General features: G+C 46.3%; 1 protein-coding gene across 1 annotated transcript in view; it reads right to left on the bottom strand.

The window, feature by feature from the left end:
- Positions 1-7,008: 7,008 nt before the first annotated feature.
- LOC311141361 (sodium-dependent phosphate transporter 2-like) overlaps positions 7,009-14,531 on the bottom strand; it is a 43,699-nt gene continuing 36,176 nt past the window's right edge. Inside the window, exons 9-10 of the mRNA XM_084176659.1 lie at positions 13,196-13,280; positions 7,009-8,984 (exon numbers count right to left, since the gene is read on the bottom strand). Of these exons, the coding sequence (XP_084032785.1) occupies positions 8,820-8,984; positions 13,196-13,280 (250 nt within the window). The 3' untranslated portion in view covers positions 7,009-8,819. The remainder of the gene's footprint in view (positions 8,985-13,195; positions 13,281-14,531) is intronic.

Below are 14,531 nucleotides of genomic sequence, written 5' to 3'. Positions count from 1 at the left end.
GCGGTGTGAGGGATACTATACTGTTGACAGAGGAGGGTGGGGGGGCGGTGTGAGGGATACTATACTGTTGACAGAGAACACTTGTCACTTCACTGGAACGAACAGACAGGGTGTTTCTCAATATGCACACTGCAGCGATCCACACTCATCCGAGCGCATTCTCCGTTCTCCTGAGTACATTCTTGTGAGGACTAGAGTGTGGAGAATACATAAAACATTACATTTGAGAAGCACTCACACTCCCACCCCTACTGTATTACCTCACACTCACCCCCCCTACTGTATTACCTCACACTCCCCCCCTACTGTATTACCTCACACTCCCCCCCTACTGTATTACCTCACACTCCCCCCCCCCACTGTATTACCTCACACTCCCCCCCACTGTATTACCTCACACTCCCCCCCCTACTGTATTACCTCACACTCCCCCCCCTACTGTATTACCTCACTCCCCCCCCCTACTGTATTACCTCACACTCCCCCCCCCTACTGTATTACCTCACACTCCCCCCTACTGTATTACCTCACACTCCTCCCCCTACTGTATTACCTCACACTCCCCCCCCACTGTATTACCTCACACTCCCCCCCTACTGTATTACCTCACTCCCCCCCCTACTGTATTACCTCACACTCCTCCCTACTGTATTACCTCACACTCCTCCCCCTACTGTATTACCTCACACTCCCCCCCACTGTATTACCTCACACTCCCCCCCACTGTATTACCTCACACTCCTCCCTACTGTATTACCTCACTCCCCCCCAACTACTGTATTACCTCACACTCCTCCCTACTGTATTACCTCACACTCCTCCCCCTACTGTATTACCTCACACTCCCCCCCACTGTATTACCTCACTCCCCCCCCTACTGTATTACCTCACACTCCTCCCTACTGTATTACCTCACACTCCTCCCCCTACTGTATTACCTCACACTCCCCCCCACTGTATTACCTCACACTCCCCCCCTACTGTATTACCTCACTCCCCCCCCTACTGTATTACCTCACACTCCCCCCTACTGTATTACCTCACACTCCCCCCCACTGTATTACCTCACACTCCCCCCCACTGTATTACCTCACACTCCCCCCCCTACTGTATTACCTCACTCCCCCCCCTACTGTATTACCTCACACCCCCCCCCCCCCTACTGTATTACCTCACACTCCCCCCTACTGTATTACCTCACACTCCCCCCCTACTGTATTACCTCACACTCCCCCACCACTGTATTACCTCACACTCCCCCCCCTACTGTATTACCTCACACTCCCCCCCTACTGTATTACCTCACACTCCCCCCCCTACTGTATTACCTCACACTCCCCCCCCCCCTACTGTATTACCTCACACTCCCCCCCCCCCTACTGTATTACCTCACACTCCCCCCCCCCCTACTGTATTACCTCACACTCCCCCCCCCTACTGTATTACCCCCCCCCTACTGTATTACCTCACACTCCCCCCCTACTGTATTACCTCACACCCCCCCCTACTGTATTACCTCACACTCCCCCCCTACTGTATTACCTCACACTCCCCCCCCCTACTGTATTACCTCACACTCCCCCCCTACTGTATTACCTCACACCCCCCCTACTGTATTACCTCACACTCCCCCCTACTGTATTACCTCACACTCCCCCCCCTACTGTATTACCTCACACTCCCCCCCCACTGTATTACCTCACACTCCCCCCCCACTGTATTACCTCACACTCCCCCCCCCTACTGTATTACCTCACACTCCCCCCCCTACTGTATTACCTCACACCCCCCCCCCTACTGTATTACCTCACACTCCCCCCTACTGTATTACCTCACACTCCCCCCCCTACTGTATTACCTCACACTCCCCCCCCACTGTATTACCTCACACTCCCCCCCCACTGTATTACCTCACACTCCCCCCCCACTGTATTACCTCACACTCCCCCCCCACTGTATTACCTCACACTCCCCCCCCCCTACTGTATTACCTCACACTCCCCCCCCCTACTGTATTACCTCACACTCCCCCCCCTACTGTATTACCTCACACCCCCCCTACTGTATTACCTCACACTCCCCCCTACTGTATTACCTCACACCCCCCCCCCTACTGTATTACCTCACACTCCCCCCCTACTGTATTACCTCACACCCCCCCTACTGTATTACCTCACACTCCCCCCCTACTGTATTACCTCACACCCCCCCCCCCTACTGTATTACCTCACACTCCTCCCCTACTGTATTACTTCACACTCCCCCCCTACTGTATTACCTCACACTCCCCCCCCCCTACTGTATTACCTCACACTCCCCCCCTACTGTATTACCTCACACTCCTCCCTACTGTATTACCTCACACTCCCCCCCCTACTGTATTACCTCACACTCCCCCCCCCCACTGTATTACCTCCCACTCCCACCCCTACTGTATTACCTCACGCTCCCCCCTACTGTATTACCTCACACTCCCCCCTACTGTATTACCTCACACTCCCCCCCTACTGTATTACCTCACACTCCCCCCCTACTGTATTACCTCACACTCCCCCCCCTACTGTATTACCTCACACTCCCCCCCCTACTGTATTACCTCACTCCCCCCCTACTGTATTACCTCACACTCCCCCCCCCTACTGTATTACCTCACACTCCCCCCTACTGTATTACCTCACTCCCCCCCTACTGTATTACCTCACACTCCCCCCCCCTACTGTATTACCTCACACTCCCCCCCCTACTGTATTACCTCACACTCCCCCCCCCTACTGTATTACCTCACGCTGCATCTCCCCATTCACTGAACCTTCTCCCAGACAGGACAACGGCAACAATAGAGACAAAACAAGATATACACAAAGCAAAACGTTTTACTTCATAATTATCAGCTAGCTATATGTGAATCATAATAAATGTAGCTAGCCAGGTAGTTTAACAGGCAAAAATGACCTAAAACTAATATGCAAGATAGATGTCAATTCTTTAGTGGGTAGCTAGCTAACAATTCTTCGTGGCTATCTACATTTACATTTTTTTACATTTTAGTCATTTAGCAGACGCTCTTATCCAGAGCGACTTACAGGAGCAATTATGGTTAAGTGCCTTGCTCAAGGGCACATCGACAGATTTTTCACCTAGTCGGCTCGGGGATTAGAACCAGCAACCTTTCGGTTACTGGCACAACGCTCTTAACCACTAAGCTACCTGCCGCCTAGCTAGCGGTTACTGCCACAACGCTCTTAACCACTAAGCTACCTGCCGCCTAGCTAGCGGTTACTGGCACAACGCTCTTAACCACTAAGCTACCTGCCGCCTAGCTAGCTAACAGTACTAGCAGCTAGCCAGTTAGCCCTATTGACTTACTATGGGCTTGCGATCTACAGTATGTAGGCAGGTAAACATGCCAAAATTAAAACACAGCATGTATCTACTGATTTATTAAGATAAAATATTGTAGTCAGGCCACATATCTGATGTGAATAGGCAACATTTCATACCGAAGTTGCAGTGTATTACGTCTTGGTTTAGCTCAAATAATGGCCGCCATCGATTTCAAGAAACGTTGGCTTTATTTTTTATGTGGTTGTGTCATATTTCTTTGGATACTTTCCGCTGAAGCTTGCATCGATGCATGCTTCAAAATATGTACAAATGGAGTACGCATTTTGAGAAGTGCCACCGGTGCTCCGTTTCGTATACTTTGATTTGGACTCGGTCACACCGACCCTTCCCGTGCTCCAATTTGCGTGCTCAGAGCACGGTAGTATGCATTTTGAGAAACACCCAGAGTCACCCTGACCGGTACATATGAAGTGGAGGGAGAGATGATAATTAGTTTAGGGAGCCTCCAGGATTGGCTCAGAGAGAGAGAGAGACAGAGCGAGAGAGAGAGAGAGAGAGCGAGTGTGTGTGTGTGTGTGTAGTCTGGATTTGGCATTGGTGTGTGACATCTGAATACTGGGGGGTTTGCTGGTATAGGGGCTTATAAAGGCGGTGAGTGTGTGTTGGTTGGTTTCAGTATCTTGGTTGGTGCTACACTAATGGGTCTGCGTGATATTGGCAGTGGTGTAAAATACTTAAGTAGAAATACTTTAAAGTACTACTTAAGTAGTTTTTTGGGGTATCTGTACTTTACTATTTATATTTTTGACTACTTTTACTTCACTACATTCCTAAAGAAAATAATGTACTTTTTACTCCATACATTTTCCCTGACACCCAAACGTACTCGTTACATTTTGAATGCTTAGCAGGACAGAGAAATTGTCCAATTCACACACTTATCAAGAGAACATCCCTAGTCATCCCTACTGCCTCTGATCTGGCGGACTCACTAAACACACTTGCTTCGTTTGTAAATTATGTCTGAGTGTTGGAGTGTACCCCTAAATAAAATGGGACCGAGTTTGGGAAACTCTAGTGTAACTCACCCTAAGCTATCCTAACCAACACACACACACACACCTCTAATACTGTACTTGGAGCACAAGAGAATGTGCAGTTTCCTACAGAAAGGAAACAGTTTGATTATGATTAAATTGCTGCAAATAGTCAAATTGATTTGTTTGAAGTGATGGTTCAGAACACTGGAACTGATAAAGGGTTTCCTCAGGATCTTTGGTAAAATATTATTTCTGAAATTAGAAAAACCCATGTACTCAATTTAAATGTCAAATACTCAATTCAACTTAGTTCAGACAGAATAAACGGTGTGTGTTCTATACCTCAGGTTCTAGGCCCAGGGTGACACACACGTGACATCATACCTCCCATGGACAAACAAAGTAGGCCTATAAAAAATTAAATTAAATAAACGTTTTTTTTTCTTCTAAAGACCCAAAACCCCATGATAGTGTTTACAGTACAAATGACATTATATAAACATTAAAATAGGGTATCCATCTTTAAAATTGGGTATCCATCTTTAAAACATACAGGAATGCAGTTAAAATGTTGACATCTTCTTCTGGTAACTGGTTTCTATGGTAACATAAAAAAATGGCAGTCCCACCACCCTGGGAGGATTTGATGGTTGCCGCGGCAACAAGACCCTGTCTGTTCCAACCTTTCCTTTCAGGCTGTCTAGCTAGCATGTTAGGGCCGTAACTATGAAGGGTCACCGAAGGGTCAAAGGTAACTATGAAGGGGCAGGGGGGGTTTAGGCTGTCTAGCTAGCATGTTAGGGCCGTAACTATGAAGGGTCACCGAAGGGTCAAAGGTAACTATGAAGGGGCAGGGGGGGTTTAGGCTGTCTAGCTAGCATGTTAGGGCCGTAACTATGAAGGGTCACCGAAGGGTCAAAGGTAACTATGAAGGGGCAGGGGGGTGCGTGGGGTTTGGCTGACCAGCCAAGCACACATCTTCTGTTTTAAAGCAAAGCTGCAGTACAACAAATCGCACTCAAATAGTACAATATGTAAAACATTTATTTTGGGCATTAAGTATAGCTACTAAACCGACTATGCTGCTACCTCCTTGCGCAGGAAACAACTATTAACGCAATGAAATATATATTCTTAGAGGGCTTTAGGCATGTCGCATTCATGTTGTGCAAATTATTCTGTTATGTTCAGTGTACTTGTGTGTGTGTGTGTGTCGATGTTTACTGGTGAGGAAACATTGTATTGACTGCATTTGTCTTTTCATATTTAGATCACTGTGTAAAACACTACAGTGTCTTAACGTACAGCATAGCCCTATTCGTACCGGACTAGTATTATTACAGACCGTCGGTTATGTAATTATTACCCCAGCATGTCTGTTTTTCCAGGGATTCGTTTTTACCAAACTGCCCCTGTCATCTTTTTTCCTCCCTCATTCCACAATATCCCATTATGACGGAAGCCTGGAGGCTCTTCTAGGCGTGAAGATATTTCACATGTCTAGGGATAGAATAATATTGGTCTACTGACCTTCAGTTTGGAGGACGTCAAAAATAATAATGCATATCGTTAAGAACCATGAACTGGAACCGACGCAGACGTTTAATGACGTATTTGGCCATTTCTGAATTCATTGGCACAATAACGTCCACTTCAAATGTATCCCGTCCGAATAGGGCGTAGGTCTGTAACATGTATGTCTGTAATATGTTAGTATTTAAGCCCTATTCGGACGGGATACATTTTACTGGGGAGCTCAGGTCATGTCATTATGTGACGAGCACAAAAATCAACACATCCGTTATTTTAGTCCGGTCCGATTCTGTCATGACATTTATTTTTTTACTTGGCAGGAAGGTTACTATCTCAGTCATAAAAACCTACTGTTTTTCGGCAAACTCCCAGGTCCTCTGATAATACTTATCCCGTGCAAATCGTCATCCCTGTGTTTTGAGGGACATTACAGAGTTTAACAGGTGCTGCATCCAGTTTGGGTAAGAACATGGGAACACATTGACGCTTAAAACAAAGTGCTATGCACGTAGCCTACAGCTGAATGATCTGTTTTGTCATTTATCAACTTTCCTAGTGCGATACTTCTCTTTTAAAAAGATGAAGTGGACGATATTGTGCCAATGAATTCAGAAATGGCCGAATACGTCATTAGACGTCTGCGTCGGTTCCAGTTCATGGTTCTTCTCGATATGCATTATTATTTTTGACGTCCTCCAAACTGAAGGTCAGTAGACCAATATTATTCTATCCCTAGACATGTGAAATATCTTCACGCCTAGAAGAGCCTCCAGGCCTCCGTCATAATGGGATATTGTGGAATGAGGGAGGAAAAAAGATGACAGGGGCAGTTTGGTAAAAACGAATCCCTGGAAAAACAGACATGCTGGGGTAATAATTACATAACCGACGGTCTGTAGTAATATTAACCTTAGTCCCGTGCGATAGGGCTTAATATGTATGTCTGTAATAAGTAAGTCTGTAATTATGTAAATCTGTAATATACGTCTGTGATATGTACAATGCCATTAAAGGATTCACACCCATTGACTTTTTCCACGTTGTTGTGTTACACCCTGAATTTAAAATGGATTAAATTGATATTTTTTTTGTCACTGGCATACACACAATGTCAAAGTGGAATTATGTTTTTAGATTTTTTTTTTTTTACAGATTAATAAAACATTTAAAAATGAAATGTCTTGAGTCAATAAGTTTTCAACCCCTTTTTTACGGCATGTCTAAATAAGTTCAGGAGTAAAAATGTGCTTAACAAGTCCCATAATATGTTGCAGGGACGCACTCCCTGTGCAAAAATAGTGTTTAACAAGATTTTTGAATGACTACCTCATCTCTGTACCCCACACATACAATTATCTGTAAGGTCCCTCAGTCGAGCAGTGAATTTCAAACACAGATTCAACCACTAAGACCAGGGAGGTTTTCCAATGCCTCGCAAAGAAGGGCACCTATTGGTGCATGGGTAAACATTTTAAAAAGCAGACATTGAATATCCCTTTGAGCATGGTGAAGTTATTAATTACACTTTGGATAGTATTTCAATACACCCAGTCACTACAAAGATACAGGTGTCCTTCTTCCTAACTCAGTTGCCGGAGAGGAAGGAAACCGCTCAGGGATTTCACCATGAGGCCAATGGTGACTTTAAAACGGTTACAGACTGAGGATGGATCAACAACATTGTATTTACTCCACAATACTAACTTCATTGACAGAGTGAAAAGAAGGAAGCCTGTCGAGCATAAAAGTATTCCAAAACATGCATTCTGTTTGCAACAAGGCACCGAAGTAACACTGCAAAGATTGTGGCAAAGCAATTAACTTTTTTGTCCAGAATACAAAGTGTAAGGTTTGGGGCAAATCCAATACAACACATTACTGAGTAGCACTCCACATGTTCAACCATATCAAATCAACAACCAATTTGACAGAGCTTGGAGAATTTAGAAAATAATAAAAATGGGCAAATGTTGTACAATCCAGGTGTGGAAAGCTCTTAGAGACTCACCCAGAGGTGCTTCTACAAAGTATTGATTTAGGGGTGTGAATACTTATGTAAAATATACAATTCTTTATTTAATTTTCAATAAATTAGCAAACATTTCTAAAAACATGTTTTCACTTTGGAATTATGGGGTATTGTGTGTAGATGGGTGAATTCAGGCTGTAAAACAACAACATGGAATAAGTCAAGGGGTATGAATACTTTCTGAAGGCACTGTATGTCTGTAATATGTAGCTATGTCAGTGATATGTAAGTCTGTGATATGTAAGTCTGTGATATGTATGTCTGTACAGCAGGTTGAACTGTAAGATTTAACACGTTAGTTAAACACCATTAGTTTTTTTTTAAAAATGCAATAATAATAATAAAAACACAATAGAAGGAAGTCAACGAGTCTCTGGACTAGAACCCAGGCAGCATGTGATCTAACCCTCTTCAGGACTAGAACCCAGGCAGCATGTGATCTAACCCTCTTCAGGACTAGAACCCAGGCAGCATGTAATCTAACCCTCTTCAGGACCAGAACCCAGGCAGCATGTGATCTAACCCTCTTCAGGACTAGAACCCAGGCAGCATGTGATCTAACCCTCTTCAGGACTAGAACCCAGGCAGCATGTAATCTAACCCTCTTCAGGACCAGAACCCAGGCAGCATGTGATCTAACCCTTTTCTCTCCTCTAGAAACAGTGTAATTAACCACTCCATCCCTCCATCTCTCTTTTCACCTCCTAGCCCCATTCTTAACTTCGAGGCCCACTCTTTTCATCTCCTCTTTCTTTACCCCTCACTTTTACTCCTCACCCCCCCCCCCCCCCCCCCCCCATCCCATCCCATCCCATCCCATCTGCTTGAGGCCTCCCTCTCTCCTCTCCACCTTCCCCTCTCTCCTCTCTTCCTCAGACGTAAGGGAGGATGCCGTAGACGAACAGGGCCATGACCGCGGCGCTGAACAGCCCCGCCACCGGCACCGTGACGAACCACGCCAGGAAGATATTACGGAACAACCGCCAATCAACCGCCTTCTTGGAGCGGATCCAGCCAACCGCTACCACCGAGCCCACCTGGTCGTCACGGCAATGCATAGAGGTAGAAAAACAAAACAGGAACCAAATCAACAGCAGCACAGTCAGGGTTACATTTATATCAGTTCAACCAGTAGTCCTGGTACACCAAACCTGGTCCTGGAGAAGGGTGTGCAGGCATTGCAACCAGTTACTGCCCAAGACCTGACCTGAGAGTCAGGTGGGTTAGTGCAGGGATAGAACAAAAGCCCGCTGTGAGCCCAGCAGGACTAGGGTTGGTTGGTGACAAGACCAGATTTTAAAGCTCCTAGGTTAGTAGTGCCAGCTGATTTGAACACTTCTATTAGTAGGTTTTCTTCAAAATCAGTCCGTTGAAGTCTGAATTTTGCAGTTTGGTTTGATATTTCACCCCCCTCCAAAAATGGAATTCACCCAAATCAATAAAATGTCAATGTATGTGTGATTGTGTATGTTTCCTTCAGTGCATACTTCTGCTAAGTTCAGGCTTCCACAATAACACATATCTAATCTAACACATTTACTCACCTTGTCTTCATCAAATACTTAATAGATCAAACTAACAATAGATCCCCCTCCCTCCCTCCCTCTACCTCCCTCCGTCCCTCCCTCCCTCTCCCCCCCTCCCTCCCTCCCTGCCTCTCCCCCTCCCTCCCTCTCCCCCTCCCTCCCTCCCTCTCCCCCTCTCCCTCCCTCCCTCCCTGCCTCCCTGCCTCCCTGCCTCCCTCCCTCCCTGCCTCCCCCTCCCTCCCTCCCTCCCTGCCTCCCTCTCCCCCTCCCTCCCTCCCTCCCTCTCCCCCTCCCCCTCCCTCCCTCCCTCCCTCTCCCCCTCCCCCTCCCTCCCTCCCTCCCTCTCCCCCTCCCTCCCTCCCTCTCCCCCTCCCTCCCTCCCTGCCTCCCTCTCCCCCTCCCTCCCTCCCTCCCTGCCTCCCTCCCTCCCCCTCCCTCCCTCCCTGCCTCCCTCCCTCCCTCTCCCCCTCCCTCCCTCCCTCTCCCTCCCTCCCTCCCTCTCCCCCTCCCCCTCCCTCCCTCCCTCTCCCCCTCCCCCCCTCTCCCCCTCCCCCTCCCTCCCTCTCCCTCCCTCTCCCTCCCTCCTGTGATGTAGATAGCAACAGCTAAATGTGACCTGGGTCAGCAGGGACTGCCAATGTTTCCAGACCACTCTGCCACAGATAAACTATCTGTGGCTGCGTTTACACAGGCAGCCCAATTCTGATCTTTCGCCTAGCTGATCTGATTAAGGGACCTTAACGTTGTGAGTATGGAAACTGTTGCAGACTCACTACATTGCAGTGGCGTTGAGCGCTTCAACCGATGGTTGCGTGCGATGTCAACAACTGTGCAGTCAGGCATCAGATTGCTGTATTACATTTACATTTTACATTTTAGTCATTTAGCAGACGCTCTTATCCAGAGCGACTTACAGCTAGTGATTACTGATATGTTAAATAGATCATCAGATTGCTGTATCATACGATGTGGTTAGCTGATATGTTAAATAGATAATCAGATTGCTGTATCATACGATGTGGTTAGCTGATATGTTAAATACCTATCCAGGCGTTGTGAGATCTGGCAGGCAATGTAGTCGGCCAGGAACGCGTCCCTTGTTTGATGCCGACTGAACGGCAGAGTCACTGCACATCTTCACGACTAACCAACCAGGGTTGAGGGTGTCCCCTCTGTTATATATTAGCTTAATAACGGAGTAGGGAGTTTCTCGTTAATGAACTGGGTTCAAACGGAATGGACCCCAAAACCCTGTACCCAAAACCCACTCTACAGTGGACTTGATAGAGGTCACTAAGTGCCAACAGGGTCCTGTTCATTAGGCACCAAACGGATGACAACAGACTGAAAGAGGGAGGGACGATCTGAACTTGTCAATGGTAAGTTTCATCTTCCGTTGCAGAACATTTTGCTACGGCGTGCCCTAATGAACACGACCCTGATCTCAGTTAAGCCCCTGACACATCAAACAACAAATTAATAAATCAACCAATCACCATATTGCAGGGACACATCAATCAGAAATCATACAGCTGACATAGCTAGCTATTAGCATGTTAAAAAGAGTAGGAGGAGGTGAGAAATCAAGAGAAATGGTTTAGCATCAGGTCAGGTTGATTTTAGGGAATTGAGCCATTTTGAAATCGATTGAAAAGTCAGTTTTGTTTCTTGTGCATTTTCCCCCCCAGCAGATGTTGAATGTATTTTAATACAAGGCAAATAAACTTGAAACTTTAAAATGTTAAATAAAAGCTTGAATGTAACTAAAGGAAAACGCTGACCAAGACCTGACCTGCTGCTGAAATGTTGAACGAAGCAGTTGAGTCGGAGTTCTAGAGGGTCAGAGTTGCGGCTATACACGACTTTCTTTCCTCAATGTGTCTGTATCATGAATGGACAGCATAACTGAGAATGCTCCTAAACGGCACCCTATTCCGTACATAGTGCACTACTTTAGACCAGAGCCCTATGGGAGCTGGCCAAAGGTAGTGTGCACTATAAAGGGGATAGGGTGCCATTTAGGATGTGGCCTGAGTCAACCACTGAATAACAGATGACTGGAGTGCAGTGACTAATCAAATGAAGGGAGTTGTGTTATAAGTGGTCTGCCTGAGGCTAGCATGGTGTGTTTCATTCATTCAGGAACTGAGACTTTCACTGAAATAACTCACTTCATTACTTACACAATCCCATTGAGCTACACAGTCATTTTCAGAGACCTTGGGATGATTTGGGCATGACATTTAAACATGTCAATATCAGGCAGGCTAGCTACATATTTGAACTCTGCCAACTATTGCATATATATATATATATATTCACTACGTCTGCTAAGTGTTGTGTGTGTGATGGTAAGACTAAGACATCTCATCTGAGCGCTCACGCCTTCAACAATTGTGAGAGAAAGATCACGTATTTACCTGATTCGTTTAATATTAATAGTTAACGATTAATATGCCTAACAATAGTAGAGACATTTCTTAACTACCAATGCTGTGCTTTTCGTAAGGATGGTTCCCTCCAGCTCCCTGCAGCTGGTCTGGGCGTGTAGTCAAGGACACGGGATAGAGATCAACTTGAGGAACAGACAGACCTGTATTGTTTCCATTTCTCGTTGCTTCCACGGTCACATGGTCAAGACGGAGAGCCTCAGAGTGACCACAGTTTTTCAGGTTAATCCTGTCTTTTACTATCTTCCAAGGGCGCGGCTGTGTGGATATATGGGCAGTGACGGAACTAACGTTATCGCTTGTTTGTGCGCTATGACCCGATACACATAGCCACAAGAAGAAAACAAGGTGGCGCCTGATCTGCCGGGGAGGGGTGGAACCAGCCATGACTAAGAATTTTAGGTCCACTATATAAGACGTCAGCATTTCCTGTTCGTTGGGCTTTCACTCTATTCACTTTGGTGTGGGTATTGTGACCAGCTCCCTTGTCGATACGTTTTTTTATAAAGTTAATATTCTGATTGGTGATTGACCTTGTCTCTCCTCATTATTGATTAAAATATCCACCACACAATCACCGCCGGAGGGAAAGTGCACAAGAGGTCAAAGCTGCAACTCAGAGAGTTGTGATTGGCTCAGATTCAGTCTAGTGAAGCTGATGGGAGGACCTACATGGCTTCACTAACCAACCAGCACGCCAATACCTTGCAGTGGGTGGAGCTTATTGGGATGCCCACATTAGAGGCAACAAGCACTGACAGAGCACTCATTACTTCAACGCAAAACCCACTGTGAAGAGATGGAATAGAGAGAGCGAGAGAGAGAGAGAGCGAGAGCAAAATAGAGAGAGAGAGAGAAAAATTGAGAGAGAGCAAAATAGAGAGAGAGCAAAATAGAGAGAGCGAGAGAGAGAGAGAGAGAGAGAGAGAGAGAGAGAGAAATAGAGAAATAGATGGAGGGGTACAAAAACACAGAGAAGAGAAGTGAGACAAGTAAAGGAGGAGTTGGAGGGTTGCATTTGGGGAGTGAGGCAGCCCAGCCTTGGGAGGCTTGCAGCAAACAGCACCACCTGTGGGCACAAACACACACCTACACACCACACCACACCACACCTACACACCACACCACACCACACCACACCACACCACACCTACACACCACACCACACCACACCACACCTACACACCACACCACACCTACACACCACAACATGCCATGTGAGTGTAAGGGTGTGGTGTGGCTGAAAGGCCAGTCCTCCAGACTAGGTCGTACCTTGCAGTGTGTGGTACTGACAGGGATTCCGATATTGGAAGCCAACACAACAGTGAGTGCTGAAGCCAGCTCTATAGTGAATCCACTGTGAAGAGGACGGGGGGTTAGAGAGACATCCTTAACCGTCAATCCTGACTTTTTACATCATCACACACACAGGCCTTCATAGAAGTAACATAGTCTCTCTCTCAAATATAATAATATAATAATATAAGACAGACACACACACACACACATTAACATCATATAACCTTTTAAAAAACTTCAGATTAGAACTTCCATGCAGGATTAGGTGGGGGGTGTTAGGGTGGGGCTGTTTCAAGATACACAACATGTGCTACTGTGGAAGGGGGGGCTAGGGATAGGGTTGTATGTGATACGGGGGGGGGGGGGGGGGGTTAGGGTTGTACAGTGGGGGAAAAAAGTATTTGACTCCCTGCTAATTTTGTACGTTTGCCCACTGACAAAGACATGATCAGTCTATAATTTTAATGGTAGGTTTATTTGAACAGTGAGAGACAGAATAACAACAAATAAATCCAGAAAAACGCATGTCAAAAATGTTATGAATTGATTTGCATTTTAATGAGGGAAATAAGTATTTGACCCCTCTGCAAAACATGATTTAGTACTTGGTGGCAAAACCCTTGTTGGCAATCACAGAGGTCAGACGTTTCTTGTAGTTGGCCACCAGGTTTGCACACATCTCAGGAGGGATCTTGTTCCACTCCTCTTTGCAGATCTTCTCCAAGTCATTAAGGTTTCGAGGCTGACGTTTGGCAACTCAAACCTTCAGCTCCCTCCACAGATTTTCTATGGGATTAAGGTCTGGAGACTGGCTAGGCCACTCCAGGATCTTAATGTGCTTCTTCTTGAGCCACTCCTTTGTTGCCTTGGCCGTGTGTTTTGGGTCATTGTCATGCTGGAATACCCATCCACGACCCATTTTCAATGCCCTGGCTGAGGGAAGGAGGTTCTCACCCAAGATTTGACGGTACATTGCCCCGTCCATCGTCCCTTTGATGCGGTGAAGTTGTCCTGTCCACTTAGCAGAAAAACACCCCCAAAGCATAATGTTTCCACCTCCATGTTTGACGGTGGGGATGGTGTTCTTGGGGTCATAGGCAGCATTCCTCCTCCTCCAAACACAGCGAGTTGAGTTGATGGCAAAGAGCTCGATTTTGGTCTCATCTGACCACAACACTTTCACCCAGTTCTCCTCTGAATCATTCAGATGTTCATTGGCAAACTTCAGACGGGCCTGTATATGTGCTTTCTTGAGCAGGGGGACCTTGCGGGAGCTGCAGGATTTCAGTCCTTCACGGCATAGTGTGTT

This window comes from Coregonus lavaretus (assembly GCF_964263955.1).
Source record: "Coregonus lavaretus genome assembly, chromosome: 14".
Classification (NCBI taxonomy): domain Eukaryota; kingdom Metazoa; phylum Chordata; class Actinopteri; order Salmoniformes; family Salmonidae; genus Coregonus; species Coregonus lavaretus.
This window is presented reverse-complemented; position numbering and strand designations above follow the sequence as displayed.